The sequence below is a fragment of the Nelumbo lutea genome, chromosome 2 (assembly GCF_056320005.1).
Source record: "Nelumbo lutea isolate HS-2025 chromosome 2, American lotus-T2T, whole genome shotgun sequence".
NCBI lineage: Eukaryota > Viridiplantae > Streptophyta > Magnoliopsida > Proteales > Nelumbonaceae > Nelumbo > Nelumbo lutea.
In genome coordinates, this window is record NC_142685.1 from 5,658,662 (window position 1) to 5,683,516 (window position 24,855).

The window sequence follows — 24,855 nt, forward strand, 5'->3', positions numbered from 1 at the left end:
ATAGGTTCTATGTATTTTATTACTAACGTGGAATATTATCATTGATTTCACAACCATTAAATTATCCACCAAAACACTACCTGGTAGCTAATCCCAATTATCCACCAACCTGGCAACTAAGTTTAGTGTACAAAACACTACCCCATGGGAGCCAAAGCTGCACCATATGTACCAAACAAAAAGAACATAGAAAGAAGCACAGATTTGAAAATCGGACTGGAAAAATCAGGAATCGGTCATGACCGGTTCTGTTTTTCCCCAAAATCGTTGATTTTGGTCAGCGAACTGTTGAACCGGCAGCTAACCATTCGAACTGTTCGAACAGTTTTGACCGTCTTTTATTATTTTTTATTTTTTGTCAGAACGGGTCGAGCATTCGGTTCAAATGGTCGGACCATTCAACTCGGTAACCGGACCCTTGACGGGTTCAGTCACCGGTTCAGTTTTAAAAACCATGGAAAGAAAAGAGAAGCATAGAACATAATAGAACGGTTCCATACCATATCTTTTCCATATCATAGATTTTCCTTGATTGTGATCGTTATTTCAGTTTAACGGGGCGTTCTTTTTTCAGATTTCGAGAGGGGGGAAAGTTAGTCAATGGGATTTTGGTTTTCATTGACCAAGAATCCCATGTTCTTTTTTCAGATTTATGTGGGGACCAGGGAAAGTTTATTTTCCTGGGTATCACTTACCCGAGTAAGTGATACCCATCTCCTAGGTGGGTAAATAACTTTCCCACCTAGGGGGAAAGTTGCCTACACTTGAATGGGATAAAAATGCCCCTTTTAATAATAGATTTTTATGGCTAAAATGGTCATTACCCTATTTACATGAGAAATAAAAAAACATGGATAAATGCACTTACCTAGGTAAATGTTTCCCAGGAAAAACTTACCCAAGTAACTGATAAATATGTTGATTTCGTGAAATCTTGAATCATGAGGACCAACCCAACATGACTAATCCAATATTAGGAATGCCATTTTCCTTCAGCTACTACTCAATTTTGGAGTTTTTCCATGGCCATTATTTATATAATACCAGGAAATAGCATTTTGTCTAGAAATAATTCGCTTTCCTCCCTTTTACATGCAACGAATAGACTCTTTATTAAAATTTTAAATGACACCAGAGGGAAAAAAATCCAATATATTCAAAGGTTCAAATTTTTGATACAGCGTATTGTATCGTATATTTTGTTAACTGATATGCTTATGTTTAGGTATTTTCAGAAACTTTTTTTAATAATTAAATAACATAAAAATGACCCCTCTGTAAAAATATGAGAAAAAAATAAGGTTTTTTTGTCACCTGAAACAATAAATATGCATATTCATGTGTATTGGGTGTATCTAGGGGTGAGCATTATTTGGTTAAAACCGAAAAACCAAATAAAAAATTTGAGTTTTTTTTTTTTCAATTTTTGATTAATTCGGTTCAGTTAATTTGATTTTTAAGAATTTCAGTTTTTAATTTTGATTTTCAGAAAACCAAATTTCAGTATACAACATGTAATATATAATATATAATATGCTATATATTATAAATAATGTACTATAATGAAATTCAGTTTCATAATATATTATAATATATAATATATATTATAGGTTGTAATATATAATGTTTTATGTATATTAATTAAATTTAGTTTTAATTAAAAACCGAACCAAAAATTTCAGTTTTTTTTTATAATTCAATTTTGATTCAATTTTCATTATTTTATTTTGATTTATTCAATTCAATTTTTAACCAAATAAACCGAATGCTCTATCGATATTTAAAACCTCATAAACTAACGTAGAAAAGAATTGAACATGTGGCTAGTATAGAAGACAGTCTTCCTTCTATTAGACAATACAGATTGCACAACTCATCTTCTCATACGCTGAAATAGCTTTCACCTAGACAAAATTATTCATGCCATCAATTACCAACGTGGGAGATGTGGAATCGGGACAAGGACAAAATCCTTGTTCCTGATCCAAAAACGATTCTTGCTAAATGATGGATGTCACCCCGAATCAATTGTCAACCCATTTAACAAAATAAATGAAAAGACAACGAGAAAAAAAAAAAAAAAAACCCTACTCTGTATTCCAGTTTTCAGTTTATCTTGCAAATTCTCTTATTTAAGCTCAGCCCTCTAGGTCTAGGCGTTTTCCCCTTCTCATTGACTAGTAGAGCTTGACGATGACTCTAAATCTCAAATTAGTCATTTTTACAAACATTTGGCAAAAGGAAATGAAACAAGCTTAAAGAAAATAGAGAGAGAATGTTAGAAGATTACGTCTGAAACCCTCAAAACATATCTAGATTCAAGATTATCATAACAGTGAAATTATGTCAATCACCGATTAAAGAACTGAGAATAAAATTTTTCACTGCTGCCATCAACTAATTCACCAGATAAAAGTGCAGGATCACTGTTAATGCAGGCCACCCGACCCTTGACGTTGGAACTTGGAAGGAAACAACTTTGTTGCAGAACCTAACAATTCCAACAGTGCCATTTACCCCCTTCTAAGTAAAGCAGTTGGCTATGCAGAAGCAGAAGCAATCAAGCAACTATAGAACTCTTTCACATGGACATGAAGTGCATATATTATATGTTTTGAGGATTTGCAAGGCATTCCAGGTAGAGGGAACTGGAAACCAGTAAATATTAAATACATCCAATAAGCTTAGTAGTAAGGTGCCAAAACAAGTATAGGGGCATTCAGCAAAAATATTTCATTGATTTGATGAATTTACCATTCAAACAAATCTGACTGCATTAAAGAGAGGAAAAAAAAAAGAAAATATAAAATAACAAATATATTATGATACTGAATAAAACAGGATATATGGTGAACATATGGATGGAGACATTTATTCAACATACATAAGAAAGCCATGTTGTATGAAAACCTTAATTTTTTATGCCTTCATATACTTCATTATATGACCTTGCAAGTTAGATCACTGAGTGCTAATTTATATCATTTTTCTGAATAAATCATGGCTTTTTGTTAGTAGAAGGCAATAGATCCAGGTCAGAAACTGCTGAATTCAGATTCCTGGTGATAGGCATGGCATGGTTATGTTTTCCCTCATATGTGGTGATAAAAGCTTTTGGATCATCCGATGCCCTTTCAGCATACTTGCGTGCATTGCATTTGAGACTAGTGCATCTGTAGTAACTTCTGCAAGACCGAGATGTCAGCAAAGTATTAGTGGATTAGGTAGCACAGCACATTGTCCATGCAACTCAGACGAAGCAGTAAAAGCAGCAAAGCAAGCATAATTTTGGTGACAAGAAACTCAAAAACTGCATGCAACCATAAAATAGTATTTTTTGCACAAATTGTCATGTTTAAATCCACCCACTTGTTTAAGTACTTAGGATGGCAGGAATATCACATATCATGGGAAGGACTAAAACTTCTTTCTTAATCAGTTGGTAGGATTGAACTTTGTCAGCCTAGAATATGCAACCCCCAAATAAGAAGGCAAGCCCATAGTGAATAAACATTTTAAGCAAACAAAAGGTCAAAGTATCAACCTAGGATATGGATTTCCCTTCACAACCTTTTGCCCATATTTTCTCCAGCGAAAACCATCACCTAAGATATCAGAATCTGTGGAATTTTGGACCAGAACATGAGGATCTTGTGCACTTCCCCCTGATATACCTACTTCATTGGATTGGGATTCAGTCTTCCTGCAGGAAGAGAGAAAAATCAATATCAGTAATGAGACTCATCTTCCAAATTGAGGAAGATAGATATCCCCTGCATAATCAGTAACGGGAGAGATACAATTATGACATTAATGAATTGCCATAAAAGATAAAACCAACAAATTAACTTTTTATGTTTTTAACGCAATATCTTAACCTTTTAACAAGACTAAGACACTTGGGCTTCACAAGCAAGAATTTGATGCAAGGTAACAATATTGGACTTACAAACAACACTGTGAATCATTTCTTCGAAATTATTATATGGTATTCTTGCAGAGATCAAAAGAAACAGGAAAAACTTCACTACTGTTCCAGTGGTTTGAAATTTGGATGTTATTACCTTCGCTTACATCTTAGTTCATTGTCCACTGCACCCATTCCTTTGCTTCCTTCCTCGCAACCCCCACTAAGACCACAAGAATTATCAGAAGTCTCATGACCACTATTACCAGGATCACAGGTGGTTATAGATTTTCCAGGGCAAGTAAGATGAACTGGGAATCCCACTTGATTCTGGTTTTCAACTTTTTCTTCAGACCCTCCTGTCCTTTCATTATGGGTGTAATGACAGCTAGTGTCTTGGCCAATCCCATCAGAAACAAATTCTTTCCCTTGTGCCCCTGATGAGTGGCCTTTAGGAGGTTGAGGCTTTGGATGATTATGTTCACCCTTGTATACAACTTCTGCAATCTGTCCGTCAAATGATCTCTCAACCTTCTTCTTCACAGCGCAATTTGGGTGTGTACACTTGTAATAACTTCTTGGGTACTCGCTACCTTTCACTTGCTTTTGCCCATACTTTCTCCAATTATACCCATCATAAGAAGGCCGGTCCCCACTAGTTGTAGCAGGTACAGCCCTCTGACACTCTTCCAAGCTCTGTGTAGCCATCTTTGAGGGCTCAATTATCTGTTTTTCCAACTCAGGTGGCAATTTCCCATTAGGATTTGAGGTAAGATGGTTTTGTGAAGGCTGCTTGGTTTTGTCTCCATGTTGAACTAGGGTTTGTTGGTGACTAATACCAAAATTTCCCTGCCAAGAAAAAAAGTCATTTGTTAAAGGCAGCAGGGGAGGGGAATTTCCATTTTTTGCTTTATGATGGTAGGAGGGAGGGTTCAAAGAATGAGTGATTAATATATTACTGAATAGTATTGTTTCAGGAGTATTTTGTATAAAATTATAAATAAAATAAACTTAAAACAAATCTCAAGTAAAGGACTAATTCAAACCAACTCTATAGGAAAATCAAGTGCCTAATAAATAGCATACTGACCAAATTTGCCAACAGAGAGGCAGTTTTCCTTGAAACAAATTTTGTCAAGGGTTTGTATACTACAGTAGATTTGCAGTCTGGTTTTGAGACCTTTTCAGATGAATAAGCTGCCGTTCCAGATATCTCACCCTAACATGGGACAAAGGCAAAAGAAAAACATAATGAAGCTGTTCTTGATACAAAACAACATCCAAAAACAAAGACCATAAACTAAAATGCCCACCTGGGATGAAATCATCCCATCCGGATCATGATTTGCCACTGGCTTGAATCTCACTGTCTTGGGTCTAATGGCAGCAACTACTGTTTCAGTATATGCACCAGGGGGTGAGGCATTATTTGCACCTGCAAGAAGCTCTGAGAAGGACCTGAAACTGGAACAAGAAGGTCTTGAAGCAACAGGTTTAGCTATAACCATCCTCTCCGGATCTTTAACTTCCATTTTCAGGTCTTGAAAATGGAATACAACCTAACCGACATTTTTTTGGGGGGAAATCAGCAAGAAACTACTCTGGATTCACATGTTATGGGATCACATGGAGAATATTTTCTATGCACAGAGGAACTTAATAATAACAAATTGGTATAGCTGCTCAGGAAGTTGATTCTGGCTCTGCTTGCTCTAACAATTCTGAGATCAAAAGTGTCTCCTCAAAGCCTGCAAAAAAGTGATGTTAGACTCTGGGGAAGAAAAGAATATTGAAATGACAGAATTAAAAGGAGCATTGCTAAAAAAATATTTATATCCTCTTCTTTGGGGATAAGGTGGAGCGGGGGAACAAGAAGTTTTGCTCCTGATCCCAGTTATGTGGAACAAGCAAACATATCTGAAATTGAGTATTGGAGATCAGCTTTTATAGTTTATGCATTATCCTTCTTCCTTCCCTAAAGTTGTCTGATGTATGTTGCAATGGTTACAGTACTGAAAATGAGTTGTATAGGGTTATGGAAATGGAATAGATCCCCTTTATTTCATTATAGAAGTGGAGAAGAGTGAAATGGACCACCATAATATGTGTAACGAAAGTGGAGAGTTCATTAATAACTAATTATAATACTAGAAAGATTTGGGAGCACTTAATGCATCTATTTGGATCTTGATGGAAACCTTCCTCCAACATCTTGGTCCTATTTGTAGATGAGTTCCTTGTACACTCAAAAAGGAGGAGGATCATGTGAAGATGCATAAGCCCAACTATCATATGTGTAAAGGTTCTAGCTGTTATTTGAGCCTTTGAGGGCTTCATTTTGATGTGCACAGTTGATCTCAAGAGAGATGAAGTGGAAAGAAGACTTCTAATTCAGTGACGGATGGATAAGAGACAAAACAGATGCCTTACAAGAGACTTTGGCTTCCAAAATCAACACCTCATTTAGATGGCTTACAAGCTCTGCCAACTCTCTTGCTGGTATTCTAGCTGGATGAAACTGGAGAGGTTGACAGACCTGTGTTCTTTTCTGATGGAAAGAAGCTGGGAGATGGATTGATAGGTCTGTGTATTGTGGTGCAAGGGGGGAGACTGGGATAACGTTTCCATTCTCGTTTCTATTTAATCCAGATGCCATGCTTAAATTCTCGTTTTCTTAGATCAAGTAATGCAGAGAAACTAGGGTTACCAGAATCCTACAAACAAGACTGCAGAGACCAGCCTATTTGTTGATTAAACCCGTAAGCCCCTCCTCTGGTTTGCTTAAATAATGAAAGAAGCAATATACTGGCACTTAACCAGACAATGATGTTCGAGTATCTGATATCCTCGTTCACAACTAAAAGAATATATCAGCTGCTTGTTGGCCAAAATATAGTAAAGATTTTAAATTTATTAATCCCAGGTTTGATACACACACACACACACACAAAACCTTCAAATAAATAGGGTTAAATGGATTCCCCGATGATTCTGCACCAATCAGTAGATACAAGTATACAACAGAAAATACACTAGCCTTCGAACGACCACTTGAAAAAATCGAAACTAAATACTTTTCTTATGGTATTTAGGACCTCATATCCATCTAGCTATAAGAATAAGAGGAAGCACATAAATACAAATAATAACAGTAACACCAGAATTGGAGAAAAAAAAAGATCTTAGATACCAGATACAAAAATTGGAACTTTTACAAGCTGCATTCGACCTAAGTAAATACACTCACGACTCAACTGGTGCAGACAATAAAAATCTGTTGTCCAAACAAAAGATAACATAATAGCAATAAACTTGGTTTGCTACTCATTTCATATCTTCTGGACCTTCTGCGTTACAATGACCAAGAAGGTAAAGAAAGACATTATAAAAAAAGGCTATAGAATTTGAAAAAGAAAATCCTCCCACAAGTCTAATCGATATGAACATACGCTCACCAGCTAAGATTGCGAAAACGGCAGACTGAGATTTGATCGCTTTTGCTTGGGAAGACAGTACCTTAAATTGGAAATTGTACGTGGGTTTGCTCGGTGATGATGTCCCTCCAATTTACAAAGTAGTACGCTTTTCTAAGCGAAAAAGAAAACACAATGGCACCAGGAAAAACTAAAAAGAAAGAAAGAAGAGAGTGTATAAGAGATGAGATTTGGAGTAAAAGGTTGAAGTGATGAAGTTGAGAACATGTAGAGGATATACCTCTGGTTCTAGCTTTTTGCCTTCTGCAGAGAGAGAAGAGGAAAATGAGGGAATCGAAAAGACTCCTTTTATATCTTGCCAATGTTTTTTCTTTCTTTTCTGGAACGGCGTTGCTCGATTATCGATATAAATTAAAAATCTAACGAAAGTTTCAGAAAACCAGGAATCTGCGACGGGATCATCGGAGCATGCATTTGGCTCTTTTTGGACGACCACAGACAACTAATTATCTCGTTCTCGTATGTGTCTTCGAGACTTTTGACTGCTAGATTTTTGTTGAAGTTACAATTAAAACCTCGTATTCTGCTAGGTCAAAAGACTCGGGCGCTGGGTACAATGGTAATTTTGCTGTTAAATCAAGTAATCAAATAGAAATTAAATGAAACAATTTATTTATGTCTACAAAAATCTCAAAATAGACAACAGAGTTATCAAGTGATAAATAAGAGGCGATCCGAATCCGAATTATCAACGAATTTAAATAGATAAGAATTTATTACCGGGTCGGGTCGGGTCGGGTCGGGTCGGATAGGGCCATGCTGCCTGCAGAGTGCAAACCAATCATGGCCCAATCCAGAAACTCATTCTCAACTCACGTTTCTAGCAGCCATTCAGGGGATTTTGGATTTCATTTAGGCAATTTCCAGCCCGACCCGATATATGTGAGATATCTTGTAAGTAAAAATTCTTCTCATTTTGCATCAAGCAGGCAGCATATTGAAAAGACCTCTCATACATAAATATATTTAATTTATGGGGACGGTGGAGAGATATTTGCAATGTACAGCGGGATTCCCATACTTTCACATGTAACACAGAATTTTTGCTTAGAGAGAATCTCGTTGTGATATCAAGAAGCCTTTGGTCAATAGAAATTCTAAAAAAAACCACCTGATTGGTTGGTTAGCACTTTTACGGTTGAGTGGTTACAATTTTTAATCATACTCGAACCCCTCCCTCCTACTTGGAATATAGAAAGCGGAAATATTTTATAAAATTATTTTTGAATTGATGGAGAAATACCTCCGACTGTGGACTGTGGACTGTGGTGAGGGTTTGTCTTGTTGCTAATAATTTTAAAGAATTAGGTGGGGGGACTTGGAAAGTTGGTTGAGACTTGGGAGGTAAATGAGTTAATTGAGGTGACGTCGATCACGTGGGGGGATGCTGATTCTCTCCCTCTTTGACATCCTCTAGTGTTTTTGCGACTACTCCACCCTTAGACTGGTAGCTCAACCTACTTTGAACACATTCTTTATTTTTTTAAACCCGGATGGTCCGGATACGATCGGATTATACATGTGTGCTTAATTTATTTTATTAAAAATTTTATGATTTATTATAGTTCATAAATTATAAATTTTAGGGAGAATGATCAATCAGTCCATATTAGAATTTTATAGCCCCAAAGTATAGGGAGAATGCATCCTGACCATGAATTGATGCCAAATTCATGGGCATGATGTGGATTATAGGGGAGAGAGGGCTAGTAGTAGGGGGGCTGGAATTTTACCATTGCATAGCGAGTTAGAGGAAAAGGGCCTTTTTAAGTTTTTATGTTTTTTTTTTTTTTTTTTGCATTTTTAGTGTTTTGTTATAATCAAAGATTAAATACAATATTAGTGTGTATCGCATCATATCAATCTATGTGCAGTACACAAATATGTGCGCAACTTCTATCCTAAAAAATATTGCATCTGGCATGATTAGAACACAAGCCTTATTTGTGACTTAGGATGATTAGCGATTTAAGCCACTAAGCCACCTTTTACTTTGTAATGATAAATGAAATACAATAATTTTTCTTATCTTTACTGTAAACATACAATCTGAATAAATGCCATATCTATATATTCAACAGTAACTTAAAATTAAATAGAATAATATTAAAAGTTACTATTTATAAATATAAATAAAATAAATAATCTATCAATTTTGTATTTGTATCAAAATTGTTTTTTACTTAATAAAGTTATATAAATAAAAATATTAATAATAAAATAATTACTTTAGTACTTAAAATTCATATATTATACCATTTTAAATATATTTTTATAAATTATTAATTGATAGTTAAATTTACACTAAATAAAAACATATTTATTATTTATAAAAATAAAAATTTTGTTTACAAAATATTAAAGCATAGAATATTATATTGAATCTATTAAATACACTAATTTAAATTTTTATAAAAATAATTTATTATTTCAGAAAATTTATTGAAATAAAAGTGTTAATAGTGGAATAATCATTTTAGTAATTAAAAATTATGAATTTTCAATATTATAGGCTTTTAAAAATTTTAATATATAGATATGAAATATTTTAAGTTAACATTATATACTTTATAAATTATCAGTTGATATTTTGATTTACATTTTATAATAACATATTTATTATTTAGAAAAATAAATATATTGTCTATCAAACATTTCAAAATGTAATATTTGGTTGACATTTTTCTGTTAATGTTGAAAAGTAAAAATATTAAAATATAAAATAATTGATATAGTAATTGAAATATAATAACTTTTGCTTTTGTATTGGAATTAAATAGAATATAACATAATAATGATTTTATGCAAGCATTAATTTGTAAAGATTTATATAATATGAGTCATAGACTCCTAATTCATGGATTATCAATAAAGTTGTATAATATCCATGCATTCTATAATATTAATTGTAATATATTTGTTTATATATACTATTAAAATATACATTTCTTATATATTTATATCTTATTTGTGGCTATTTTGACCTTAAAGCTAGTGTAATTGATGTATTTATAAAATTTGCATCTATTTTCATAGCGTATCCATGTGTTTTCATATCTTTCATTTGTATCCGTGCATTTTCAAGCCTATCCGTATCCAAGGTGTCCGATATGATACCCCATACTGATACTTTGATCATTGGTTATAATTTCCAATGTTTTTTTTTTATAATTTCTTTTTTTTTTTACATTTTTCTATTTCATACAATCTATAAAATTTCCTGTATTTTTTGTTATTTATTTGCAATTTCTGTGTTTTTCTATAATTTTTGGTGGTTTTTCTATAATTTTTAATTTTATTTTTTTCTATTTCTATAGTTTTTATAATTTGAAAATAATGTTTTATTTTGTTTGCAATTTTTATAATTTTTTAAAATTTTTGTATTTTTATGTATTTTATAATTGAAAATATTTTTTTGAACTTTTTTTTCTTTTTTCATGTCTAATTATTAAAATATATGTATATATTTTATATTTTTCTATGAAGGTTAAAATGATAATATGTTAACACCCGTTAGTTTATTTAACGTCAAGTTAGTGACACAGTGAATTTTAGATATTTTGAAAAGTTGTGGTGAATTAAAGAGAAATGCTGAAAACTCAGGGTAAATTTTAGATAATTTCTCAAATTTATAAAGTGAGAAAATCAATAAAACTCCTTTTACTCCTGCCAAGCCCCGGTAAGATATATGCACATTACCCGAAGCACATACGTAGATTGTTTACGTATGGCTTAATTTAACAATGTGACTCATGCTAGCAGCCTAGTAATGTCATTTAAGTGGAGAGAGAGGTTGAAACTTGAAAGGGAATAGGAGAGGCTAGAGAACTCAGCCAACCCACCCCACTATAAAAGGACACATACCATAAATCTAGATATACACCAACCCACATTAACACTACAGCCGCACACCGAGATATGTAAGATGTTTCCGATGTATGGCTGTGGTGTCCCGTGAGTAAGATATCCGGACGGACTCTGGAAGGCAGTATAAGTATTTCAGTTTTCATCAACAAGCGGTTGGACTTGGATTAAATATTAAATTTATTTATTTGCGGGTGACTTCCAATCAACCAGACCGGGCAGCGGGCACACAACCATTTTGTCCACCGGTTCCATGGTCAACCACTCTGACCATATATTTTGAATGGACGGACCGTTTTGATTTAAAAGTAAAAAAAATAATTGAAATTCAAAATGAACAAAAACCATTGTTCAGTTCAATAGGTCGCTGACCAAATCAACAGTTTGGGTGATATGGAACCAATTGCTTGACCTGTTCTTGGGTCAACTGGTCCAAGCATCCAATCTGGTCCAGTTTTCAAAACCATGCTTCCAATCGCTCCATACCTGCCTGGGCCATTCCTACTGGTGAAACTCACAATTTATGAGCTCAGAACCAAGGGGCAACTTATTTGCAATATAGACCATGGTTTTCAAAATCAGACTGGAAAACCCAAGAACCATCAGGCAGCCAATTCCATTTCACCCTAAAAGACTAAAGCCACTTTTTAGGCAAAAACCATTGATTTGATCAGCGACCAGTTGAACTGAGCAGCCAAACTGTCAAACTGTTGACCCAAACAACAAATTTTAGCCATTTTTTATTTTATTTTTTAAGTCAGAATGGGCAACCCATTCGAACCAGACAGTCGGATCGTTCAACCCAGGAACTGGTCCTGTCTGGTCCTGTTTTGAAAACCTTAATATGGACGATGAGAGGCAACGGTGGTATACTATTCTATTATAATGAAACCGTCTGGAGAGATCATAGAACATAAATGGTGAATTGGTGATCAGGGTCGCGGTACTTTTTGGACCATCGTTATAATAGAGTCAGCAATACTAATACTTGTTCCTGAAGTTGATGTTGAATGAGTTGAGTCTGCGGAGGCTTGGGCGATCAAAGAAGCACTCCTGTTGAACCTGGAGCCTGAGGGGGCTTAAAGGACAGAATATTATTACTTTATTAGGACTGCGTTGTGTGTGGGGGATTCGGGGATAGATTGCTCCTTTGGAAATGCAGATGCAAGATGCTTTGTGAAAAGACAACCTGAGTAGCATCATCAGATACTTTAGTGAAAAAACATCATAGCATAAAGGTCGTTTGATAGCTGCTGAACTGAATTGGTTATTGATTTGTCCTTTATTTTTGGTAGAAATATTGATTTGTCCTTTAGTGCATAAAATAGCTGCTGAACTGAATTGGTTATTGATTTGTCCTTTATTTTTGGTAGAAATATTGATTTGTCCTTCAGTCCATAAAATAGCTGCTGAACTGAAATGCGTTGAATGCATGCATCAAGTTGTCTAGCCAATGCATTGTAATGTCACAACTCGGGGTGACAAGGTCGAGTCCCGCACTGCTTACAGGGATGGGGGCTCTCCTTCCTGTAAGGCACAAGTTATGTTGAAGAAAGTGAATTCTAGTTCCTTTAGTAGAATAAGCGAATGGCATTTTGACCCATAAACTGATAAACAAGGGAAACAAACAAAACAGCATGGATGACCAAGACAACAAAGTCTTCACTCTCCCTACTACAATGTCCAATATTGACCAAAATACCCTTGAACAGATTTTACTTGAGTGTCATTCTTGGTATTTTGATCAGCGTCTGTTTCAACTATCAAGTATTAACCATGGACAGGTTTTAATCGACATCAATATTCAGTAGTACAAGGAACCGTTGCGGAAGCAAAATTAACTTTTCTAAAGTGTTCCTAACTAGGATTTCAAGCATTGATTGGTAAGGTCAGTCATCATCAGTTGAAAAAGAAACTTTTGGGTGCCCATAAGTTTCCAAATGGCTTCTTGGTTGTCTAAACTACTGTATATCTTTGAGAAACTTAATGGGGTAGGCCAAATTGTCAAATAGCCTCCTAAGGCCTGCTTTTAACAATTGGATTGGTTTCAACCAGTATCACAAACAGGGTTCATAACATAGCCTAAAATGTTTCTATTACCTCATATATATATATATATATATAAGAGACTTTTTTTTTTTATAAATGATACATATATATAAGAGACTTTTACACCTATTATTTGTAGCATCCAAACTTTTACCTCCATTAACCCTTTTACATTTGTCCTACTCCCTTTCATGCCCCTCACTTTCTGTTCTAATCCCAGTTCTCAATTTAACCAGCAACATTGTGTCATACAAGAGTTACTTTTTGTCATCAGATTGAAATTACTAATACCCACCCAAACCCCATTTTGTATTGACACAAGTTCCTATATGACAAGAAGCGTTTAACCAGAATGGTTGAGAAGGAAGTGCAAGTACAGAAGAACTGGGGTTGTTCTTTTTGGGGGAGAGGACTTTTGATTGAAAGGTATTTATGGAGTTATAAGAAAGAGAGAAGCAGATATTCTAAAAGTAATTTTGAAGAAGGTGCTAGTGGTAGTTTCGGATGGTTCAAAAATCATATTTTTTTTTTATAAAAGTTAATATATCTAAATAGGGAGCTTATTCTTTAGGAAGGTTGGTTGGTCAGGATGTTTAGATGAGTGAAATTGGGATATTGTAACGTGGATACTTGTGGATTCTATCATGTTCCTGGATTATATCTGGGATTCACAAAATCATGGATTACTAGTTCCATCACTTCGTGAATTTGAGAAGTAGACCTCCTTAACATCTTCATATTTTAGAAAGATGCCTTTTGTTGCCTAGGCATTTGAAAAGGAAATGCAGATGAGCAAGTAATAAGGATCAAAACCTGCTCAACATGTTCAAAGAAAACAAGATAAATATGTAGAAAATCAGTAAATGTTCTCACCTTACTTGGCACTTGGAAACCCCCGGATACTATGACCATGTACATTTACATAGGTGTAAGCTTTCTTATCAAGAAAATATATATAGGAATGAGATCACTCATACCTCTGGTTTCAAATTGTCAAGCTTCATTAAGACTGGCTACCAGGATAAAAGTACTCAACACTATTTTCCTTGACCTTGAAATGGAAATTTCTTAACTTGTTTCTCAAAGTACCATTTTCATCAATAATTCTCTTGTTCACAACCATCAACTGCAACATATAAGGAGGAAAATAGGAATTAGTAGATTGAAGGGAAAGATTTGTGTTGATGTTAATACCCTAAAAAAACGCAAATCTGTAGTTGGATGCAACTTGAAGTGATGGGTGAAAGAATATTTCATTGATCATAGCATGACAATCAGTGAAACATATTTTCAAATTTCAAGTCATTTAGATTTTAGGTTCTCCAGTAAAGAATGTTTCATTGGTTATTGATAAAAAAGAATATTTCATTGATCAAACAATTAAAAAGTTAGATAGTTCACATCAACAAATTAAAACTTGGTTGTATTTTTTTTATAGTAAAAAGAAAATACATTAAAAAGAAAAAACGATTACAACCTGGAGAGGTGTGGAGGGAACACCTCCAAATAAAACTAAGAACCAACAATCTCCCAAACACTTTCTTTGAAAACTTTACACCCATATTCATCACATCAACCCCACAAAAATCTTACTAAACCAAACACCCCAAAAGAAACATAAAACTAAAACCCAAAATTTGAAACTGTCACATTAACATACAGACAAAATCCAGGATCCAAAAACATAACAACCACAGCTACGCAATCCCCCTCCCCTTTCACCCACAACTTGAACCTCTGAGTAAGATGCACTGCAGCTTGAAGGCAACAAAACAGAAGAAAACTCCCTCCTCCCCCCGTCAGACCCAAGCCTTCTACATCCTCAAACAGAACCTCCTTCCCGAAATTATTCAAATTTAGTTGTATGACAGATAGTTCAGATCAACAAATTCAGATTTGATTGTATGATCCAGTGTAAATATCTCTTAGACTAATTACTAGAGCAACTCAGTATCAGATGTCAAATTTCTTGATCAAGAAATGCTTTTTCTTCCAAATTGTAGAAAGCAAAAGACAAAGATGATGTGATGAAAACATATGGGGCACCAATAACCAGAGCATAGTTGTCAAGGCGTCACCTAGGCGCCCAGCGCCTTGACTTTTAGCAACTAGGCGCCCGCCTAGGTGACAAAAATGACAAGGTGGGTGCCTTTTATAATATCATTTATATTGCTGTATCTTATTAACGCATGTGCTAATATATTTTATTATATGCTATATATATCAACTATACTTTGTTTTAGTGTTTTACTATTAAAATTTAAAAGATCAAAGGGTTTTGAGAAGAGAAAAAGAAAGAAAGAAAAGAAAGAATAGAAGAATATTCTTTTTTCTATTCTCTCTCTCTAATTAAATAAAACTGAAACTCCATCCTTATTTTTTTTTTCTATTTTACTTTCCATTTTGAATATTTATCATATAAAGTTAATAACCTTCTTTAGCTACTAATTAATACGAATTTTCTCTATTAAATACTTATTATAGTAGCATTATTTTTGAAAATAATGAAATTAATATATGTAAAAGATTTGTATCTTTTAGATGTGATGATTTGCCACATTTTTAGAGGAAATTTAATGTTCTTAATAAAGAGAATTGCTATTTCCTCAATTAACATACATGCTGAATGGGTATATAAAATTAGGAAACTAGCCAAAAGTGAGCTTTTTTTTTATATTATAATTGTTCATCGCCTAGGCGACTAGGCGCCCCAGTGTGGCCCAGAATTGCCTAGACGCCTTGAAAACTATGAACCAGAGTGATACCTGTCCATGCACATCAGAAGCCAAACCAGTTGCTAGAGGCTCTGCTTTTATCACAATGTCTGCAATATATTCCATTTCCAGAATAAGTGTAGGTCCTGTCAAGCTTGAATAAATGTCCTCATGATTTAGTACAACTAGTGAGCAGCCCTAATACAAGAAGAAAGTAAAGAAAAATAGAGTTATGAAAAGGAATCAGATGCAATACAAAATTAAAGTGCTACAAAGAACTAATAGAAAGGTGTCCATGAGTCTTACAGGTCCTAAGGTGAGAGTGTGACAGTAATGCAGAAAGTCTAAGACATGATTTGAAGAACCATGAGCAGCAACCTCCATAAGAGATATATCATCTATCATAATTGTAATAGGATTCTTGCTTTGATCAGGTAATGCATCAGTTTCTATAGTTTTTTGGATCTTCCCATACAATTCAAGCAGTTGACCTTCAATGATTTTTCCTCCATCTCCATCTAATCATGAATCCAGTGGAAAAAGAATTACTGTTATGTAATGAACTAATGCAATAAATATATCCGTCAAAAAAATAATGCAATAAATATATTCACGTTATTCTAAGATGACAATTAAGGCTGGATATGAATGTAGGAAGATAAGTAGTTCCATTTTTCAGCTAATATTCACTTGATTGGTTATTTTGCAAGAAGCCAAGTTGGTTACAAGTTGTTTTCTCATGCGTAGATGGAACATCTAAAGAACAAGAAAATGTGGAACTCCACGAATCTATGGGGTTGGAAGATTGCTGACATAGACAGAAGTGCTTATTTTATTGCTTATGTTGCAAGCTCAAACACCATTGATGGTGGTACTCATTATGCTGCGACTTGAAGGACCATGTGCTATGTTCAGACCAACAACTTTGATACTTAGTTGTTTCACATTGTTTTTTTTTTTTTTTTTGATAAATTAGTTGTTTCACATTGTGTACCAAAATCTGCAGATAATTAAAAGTTGATGATTGCTAGTATTCATTGGAATTACAACAATATATAAAAAATGTGATGTAGATGCCAAGGAATGATCAATTTTACTTTGTTTCCTCACCTAGACAGCCCAGCTTAAGCATGTCAAAGAAAAAGAATCTGTTATGGTCTCTCTGTGCAACCAAGTTGCAACCCTGTTTAGAAGAAACATATGAATAATTTAACAAGAATCGTGAATTGAGAAGATCATTCAGTGTCTCTAGAGCATATGAATCCTATTACATAAGTCATAAAAAAGAAATAAGTTATGCCACTAATGAGTTAACAATTAATATGTTTGACAATATGCCCCCCAAAAAAATTATGATAGAACCAAGATCGAAGCATCTTACAAGTTTTCTTAAGATGCGGTCATAATGAGAAAATGGTTGTGCGAGGGCAACAAAGAGCACGATACCAGAGCAGTTGAGGGAGAGAGCATGTTTCATGAGGTGGTGAAGAACAAATGAGCCACTGGTCTCAACACTGTCCTCAATGAGCACAACTCGACCTGAAGGTGAAACCCTAGCTTTGCTAATAAATCCCAAAGCTTCGTCGAGCAGATTTGAATGGTTATCCATGTTTCTACTGTTCAGTGATGATGGCAAATTTGAGGTTTTCCACAAATGGCCTAATGGTTTCTAAGTTTGAACTTTGAACTCAAGCATCAATTTCCTGCTCCTGGAAATGAAAACACTGAAACTTGTCAGTGTTTAAAATGACAATAAACCATAAAAGCTGGGCAGAGTTGAATCAATTTTGATTTGGTTGGGTTTGTTCAAATACTGACCCAAATGACAATAAACCATAAAAGCTGGGTGGGGTTCCAAGAAGGTGCTTTGGTTGAGCACTTAACTATAGGCAATAGCATAAGATTTGTTTGTTTACAATTTGCTTAAGTTGCATATATGTTTGGTAAAATGTGCTAGCTATTGAAAAGCCCGATAAAATGTCCTATTTCACAAAATGCCCCTGTTGAACTCTCATATTATTTGCGATTGGTTATTCTTACCTGGTTTTCTTTCAGTGACTGATTGGAAAAGAAAAACCCTAATAGAATTTAGATCAAATAACCCAATTCCATAGTTGTCAAGGCGACGCCTAGGCGACAAGGCGCCCTTTGAGACTCGCCTCGCCTAATCGCCTAACCATTTTTTGCTTCCTACTATAAAATACTTTTTTATTCATTCTTCTTTGAGATTATAATTATAAAATAGACATTATTAGACTAAAATAATCATTTTGTGTGTTTATATACTAATTTCTTTTTATTATTTTCTTATTTATTAGGGTTTGATCAGCACAAACATTGATAAATGCTGTATTGAACCCTCAAAGACTTGAAAACCTGAACCAATAAGGAAGAACTAAAAAAATTATCTAATCAGCACATTTTCCTCTTCCATATATTCTTTTTTTTTTAGAAAAGTTAACAATTTTATTGAAGAAAGGAGAGGTACACAAGAGTGTGTACAAATACAAAAGAGGGGCGAGACCCCTGAGAATTACACAGGAGGGCAGGAATCACAGTACAGAGACTCTAGAATAACTCCTAATTTTGCTAGACCATCTGCCATTACATTTAGTTCCCTTGGGATCCAGGTTAGAGAAACATTCAAAGGAGACAGGAGGTCCCTTGCCTCTGATAGGAAGTGACTAAGTCTCCAAGGTCCAGTTTCCTGTTCTTCCAACCATCTTATAGTATTGGCTGAGTCACCTTCAATTGAGAAGCTTTGGATACCCACTTTGCTGACTAGGTGAATCCTTGTTAGAGCTGCTAACACTTCTGCCTTTGTTGAGTTAGCTATCCCAATCGGATCACTATAAACCCAACATGTGTGGCCATTCTCATCTCTTACAATTCCTCCAATGCCGGCAGCTCTAGAGTTACCATAAGCACTTCCATCAAAGTTGAGAGTCCAGATTCCTTCCCTTCTAACTAAAGGAGCTTTGGTAGAGAGTGGGGTAGGAGGGGAAGAAACCAGGAAGTAGTGGTTGATGTGGCTGATCAGTTCACCTTTAGATTTGGACCTATTTCAAACAGTCGATTGTTTCTTTCCTCCCAAATTCCCCAAAGAACAGCATGCAGTATTATCAACCAATAGGTCTTACTTCTCTTGCTCAGACCTATTCCTTGCCACTGAGAAATCAAATCCTGCAGATGCTTAGGAGCCACCCAACTGAAGCCGACTAATTGAAGAAAGAAGTTCCAGATGCTGCTAGCTACCTGGCAGTGTATGAAGAGGTGGTCTGTTGTCTCTCCTTCACATAAGCATAGTGTACAGGTGTGAGGGGAGATATAAAGTCTTCCAAGATTTTCCTTATGCAGTAACTCACAAGTGTTCACTCGCTGCAGACAAGCCTCCCAAACAAAGAAACTCACTCTTGAGGGTATAACCTTGCACCAGATCTTCTTGTGAGGGAAATCACTGTCTCGAGTATCTGCAACCAAAGCTTCGAAGAAAGACTTGGACGAGAACTCACCTCCAGGGTGGGGTTTCCAGACTTGGGAATCTTGGGAATTTGGGAAGATGTAGGCTTCACTAAGAGAAAGAAGGAGTTCAGTTAGCTCACTGATCTCCGGATCCCTTAAGGGTCTTCTGAAGTTCAGGTTTAGGTTTCTTTCATTGCTGGATATGGGAAGGCACTAGGAGATGGTTGCACCCTTATTTATAGTAAGGTTGTAGAGCCTGGGATACAGATCTGCTAATGTTGAGTTGCTCCACCACAAATCCGTCCAGAATTTTATTCTATTACCGTTACCTACCTTGTATCTAGTGAAAAAAAAAAGAGGTTGTGAATAGCAGAAATACCTTTCCAGGGATTAGAGAGAGCTGATCAGTTTGATCGGAGATTCCAGTCCCAACCATTTGCATTTAACCCATACTTGCTGGTGATGATGGTTGCCCAGAAAGAATTTGATTCCGTGGGGAATCTCCACAGCCATTTTCCAAGAAGGGCATTGTTTTTCTCTTTTAAATGCCCGATTCCTAATCCTCCAGCCTCTTTTGGTTTACAAACCTGATTTCAATTAACTAGATGCCCTTTCTTGACACCTCCACCTTCCCAAAGGAAATCTCTTTGGATTTTCTCGATCTGTGATCTGATTCTTGCAGGGATCTGAAAACTGATAGGAAATACATAGGCATGTTCGCATGGGAGGCCTTAATAAGAGTGACTCTACCCCCTTTTGATAGGTAACAGATTTTCCAAGTAGTTAACTTCTTTTCACACTTTTCCACCACAGGTTCCCAAAAGCTTGAATTTTTTGGGTTACCTCCTAGTGGCATGCCCAAATAAGAAAGGGGAAGATTTTCCACTCTACAATTCAAAGTTTCCTTGAAACTTTCCATCTCTTCTTCTTCTACTACTACTACTACCAATACTTTTTATTTTCTTCTTTTCCTATAACAAAAAAAAGGGTTCAGCCCCTATATTTTTTGAATTTTATTTTCCTTCTTCCTTTTCTTCTCATGAATATGTTGATTTTCTATACTTTAATATGAAATTTATACTTTTCTTATGAAAATCATGAATATTATTAAAGAAATATAGTTATGGTACCTAGGGAACTACCCTAGGATCTATGTTTTTAACATAAAAAATCCATCGCCTAGGCGCCCCCCAGTCGCCTAGCCTCACCTTGGCGCCTTGAAAACTATGCCCAATTCATGATGATTCATCTATAAATCATCATCGTCTAAACCTTATCCAACTATGGATTTGGCTACATGAATTCTGTTTCACCATTCCGTTCTATTTAGTGTCATATACATTGTTAAATGATTCATCTATAAATGTGGTCTTAAAGAAGAGTAGTTGTGGTGGCCTGGAAGGTAGTCAAAAAAGGAAATTAAACAGAAGGGCATGATATATCATTCAGGTTGATTACTTGATTATGGTGGAAACTTTGCTTTTATTTTCAATGTGGCTTTGTAATATAATTATAAGATAGGTTATGTAAATTGTAATACAATTAAGTGGGTGTAAGCGTGTAAAGAAGTGATCCATTTCTCCTCTCAGATCTTTTTCTTTTTGTGTTTGTGTGTGTGTATTTTGTTTTCCAATAAAAAAGTTGGCATAAACTTTAAGTAGAGGGAAAAAAGAAGCAAATTGACATCAGGGCAATTTATTGATAATATATTTGTTTTAGGAAATTCACGGAATAACTGCTGAGCACTTATTAGTACTAACAAATAATACCACATTATCCACCTGTAGTACCATGTATCATAACAAAATAAAGATCTATGTATAAAGAAGAAAAACAAAAAGAAATAGGGACAAAAATGATTCATTTGAGAAGTCCTTAAAGCACTCTAAGTACAGCATAGAACTCTCCCAGATGGACACTAATTCCAAAACCATATGAACCCCTTCAACAATAGTTTGGCTTTTAGATTTGCTACTTACCCATAAATTTGACCAGCATCCCAAAATACATTAGTATACACATGTTTATGTTGAGAGGTAGGAAGAAACTAGCATCATTGTATACTTAATCTACATTTTTAATCCTCTAGTAATTGTTGAAATGGCTGGTTTCTAAATCAAACTACATTGACTTTGTCATCATAGATTTAAAGGTAGAAGATTTTTCAAATCTGTCTGTGTAAGAGGGAATATTTAGGAGAAGATTGCTGTTATAAGTGTCATGAAATGGGTCACTGATGGGTTGGTGAGTTGATGCTCCCAAGCCCAACCTGCCCAAACCTCCCTAATTGCCACCTCTACTAGTCCTCACCATGAGATTAGGATAGTTAAGCTCGTCACTATGAGATTATTGTTAGACATACATCACATACAACAAAATTCACTCATACAAAGAATAAAGAAAAAAAAAAGATTTTTTGCTGAAAAATCCTTCATGTGGTATGTTTTGTTGTAAGCCGATTTCCCATTCTTGCACAAACATCAACTCAAATCAACTACTGGTCCCAACTATAATGGAGCATTCTTGTATGAACATAAAATAGGAAGAAAAAAAGAATTAAGTTTTTTGCTGAAAATCTAGAAATTCTTACCACCTATGAGATGAGAGATCTAAAGGATAAAGAGCTGAATTGGAGCTCTGATTAAACAAGACTGGCATGGAGGGAAAAGAAAGATAGAGCAGCATCCAGCTGGCAACCTGAACCAAACCCACAACAATAGTTGTTATCTGATTCCACAACCATTTTGGGCAGGTTCATCCTTTTTGCTAAACAAGCCCATTTTGGTTTGCTTCCGCCTAGATTGGAGAGGAAACCTGGATCAAATGAGTTGACCCAATCTGATTGTGACCATGGCAGCATGGACATGGGATGTAATTTTGTTTTTCGCTGAAATTGGTGTATTCTGAGTAAAGGGGTTGACCTGACAAATTCTGACACGTGGCAGCATAGAAGCATATTGGATATTGTTTTGTTTAATTGATGATTCATGGGTGAATGAGTTAGCCCAACCTGCTTTAGTCTTGTGGCTGCATGTAATTGCTTGCTTTAGATAATCACTAAGCAGGTCAGTGTGGGTGGGTGGGTAAGCGTGAGGGTCAGGGTGGGTTGTTACCCACAGCCCACTGACAAGAAATTAATATGGTCACTAGTGGGTTGTGGGTCATTAATGGGTGGGCTGGCGCTAGGGGTGGTGTTCGCCGTCCAGCCCGGTGCGGTTTTGAAAAGATCTCAGACCTAACCATTGCAATATGGTCTGAGAAACCATTTTGGCATGGAAACCAACCATTTTGATATGGTTTCGTGCAACTTCTTTTCTAATACGATTTCCAGTGGGAACACTTACAAAATCTTATAGCTTGGATTTTTTTTTACAAGAGATAGAATCAGAAAGTCATTTTAGTCAGCTGAATCTTATTGCTGTGTTTGGTATAATAGAAAATAACTAAAAAATTGTGAGTTAAGAACTTTACCTCAATTTTTCTGTTTCTCTTTTATCTACCAACCCAAACATAGCCTAAGGTGTCCTATACTGCTATAATCCTATATTTCTAATCCTGAAGTCTTCTATGCTGAAATTATGATTATGACCTGAGACCTGACCCATCTTACGTCTTTTAGTTTTTAAACTATGGTTTCCTAATCAGTTCAAGTACGGAATTTCCCTATACAAAATGCTGGATTTCTGCAAATCATTCACCATCACCAAGCAGAAGACCCTCTGGATTGAATATATGTTTAATCTTATGGTTCACATCAATGCTGTTTTCCCACCTTGTATTGATAAGGATCATTACCCAATTGAGTATTGATGGTTTTACTCAATTAATAGAATATTAGCAATTCAATGTTTTTTTTTCAATCTAACTGTGAGTCAGTGTTAGCAATTTTTGCATTTAAAATAGTTCACATGCAAATGGAAATTGACTTGGCCAGGAGTCAAAGGAGTATTGCTTAGACCTGGGTCATATCTAAAGCGGCATTCAAGACGGCTAGTAGGGGAGAGCGAAAGAAGAAAACTCCGTGTTTGGAGAAGTCTCTGTTAATTGAATCATGAATTGAAGTCTATGTTCAGTCAAGGAACTAAAAACTACTCCTATTTTGCAGAAAAAAAAAAGGAGTGAAGTCTCTGTGTTTGAAAACCAGATATGGCGCGACTTGGCTACAATTCATCTTATTCTACAGCAAAAAAAAAAAAAGGAAACCGAATAAAACCAGTAGCTCGGATGTCACCTGAAATCGTGCTAGAGCATGTGTCTCAATATCTGGGATTCTGGGTTCAACAACGATGGAGGACAGGAGGACTGGAGAGACAGAAGGGAGGCGGAGAGCCGATGCAGAGTTGCAGACCGTGTAGTGAATGGACGAGACAATGGTGCCGGCTTCTGAGTTCGGGCCGTTCCGCGATGACGGAGGAATAACCGGAGTCCGGAGAGGTGAGTGATGAGTGGTGACTGGTGAGCCACTTTAGACTTTAGAGTTCGAGTTCGACAGTATATTTTAGGGCTTAGACGATTGAGAGACGAATTAGGATTTGCTCCTCACAGAGCGGAATCCACATAGCGCGTCTCACAGGACCAACCTCACATCACATTAGCCGCGCACTGGGAGCATCTCCCATGAGTTAAGTGTGTAATATTACTTGTTTTTACTTTAATAAAATACTAACATATTAATTATTCAATAATACTTTAATTTTAAAAATAATAAACAAAATAATAAAAATTTCATAAAATATAATAATAAAATAGTAAAATATTCATAAATTAATAATAAATACTAAGATGTTAATTATTAAATATTAATATAATATTAATAATAATAATGTATTAATAAAATAATAATTATATATTCACAAAAATCTCCCCTTAACTTTTTGACAATCATAAAAACCTCTCCTATAGTTTCACTTTAGCAAAAACCTCCCGCTATTTTAAAAAAAATTGACAAAAACCTCTCTTCCATCAATAATCATGACGAAAAACGTTAAACCGATGATCAAATCTTTCCAAAAACCTATTTTACCCTTTTGCAAATTAATTTGCAGATGTTTTTATTAAAATACGCCTGTTGACATATTGTCATCTTTCCCTTTCCCATTTACACATGTCTGTTGACATATTATCTAACAGTTGGAGTTTCTGATCCCTGCCTTGGAAAACCGATGCTGAGGTCTCTCTCGAACTCTACCACCATTGGCGACGTGTTGTTGGTGCTCAAGAGCTCATGCGAGAACAATCTCAGCCTATGGAGTTGTGATCACTCATCAAAGCCCAAGGTCGACTTCGAAGATTGTCAATGTGTTGGGAAGATTTGCATGGTTGATGTTATTTGCTTCTTTGTAAAGAGAACCTTGCGTGTCATTCT

General features: G+C 35.3%; 2 protein-coding genes across 6 annotated transcripts; both read right to left on the reverse strand.

The window, feature by feature from the left end:
- Positions 1–2,710: 2,710 nt before the first annotated feature.
- Positions 2,711–7,854, reverse strand: LOC148868264 (WRKY transcription factor 44-like). 4 transcript variants are annotated; one of them, XM_088967423.1, is made up of 7 exons: positions 7,622–7,854; positions 7,424–7,531; positions 5,221–5,655; positions 4,998–5,126; positions 4,065–4,756; positions 3,571–3,703; positions 2,711–3,185 (listed from the first exon to the last, which is right to left on the reverse strand). In XM_088967423.1, exons 3-7 carry the CDS (start codon positions 5,437–5,439, stop codon positions 3,165–3,167), a joined length of 1,194 nt encoding a protein of 397 aa, XP_088823549.1. In that variant the 5' UTR covers positions 5,440–5,655; positions 7,424–7,531; positions 7,622–7,854; the 3' UTR covers positions 2,711–3,164. The 4 variants fall into 4 exon arrangements, with proteins under 4 accessions (XP_088823549.1, XP_088823547.1, XP_088823550.1 ...); XM_088967421.1 differs by having other exon boundaries at positions 3,545–3,703; XM_088967424.1 differs by having other exon boundaries at positions 7,363–7,531.
- A 4,650-nt stretch (positions 7,855–12,504) lies between these two features.
- On the reverse strand, positions 12,505–24,005 carry ELP6 (elongator protein 6). 2 transcript variants are annotated; one of them, XM_088973801.1, is made up of 7 exons: positions 23,722–24,005; positions 17,410–17,737; positions 17,139–17,211; positions 16,335–16,546; positions 16,080–16,226; positions 14,292–14,440; positions 12,505–12,792 (listed from the first exon to the last, which is right to left on the reverse strand). In XM_088973801.1, the coding sequence occupies exons 2-6, from the start codon at positions 17,635–17,637 to the stop codon at positions 14,318–14,320; spliced, it is 783 nt and encodes a 260-aa protein (XP_088829927.1). In that variant the 5' UTR covers positions 17,638–17,737; positions 23,722–24,005; the 3' UTR covers positions 12,505–12,792; positions 14,292–14,317. The 2 variants fall into 2 exon arrangements, with proteins under 2 accessions (XP_088829927.1, XP_088829926.1); XM_088973800.1 differs by lacking the exon at positions 12,505–12,792 and having other exon boundaries at positions 14,162–14,440.
- Positions 24,006–24,855: the final 850 nt, after the last annotated feature.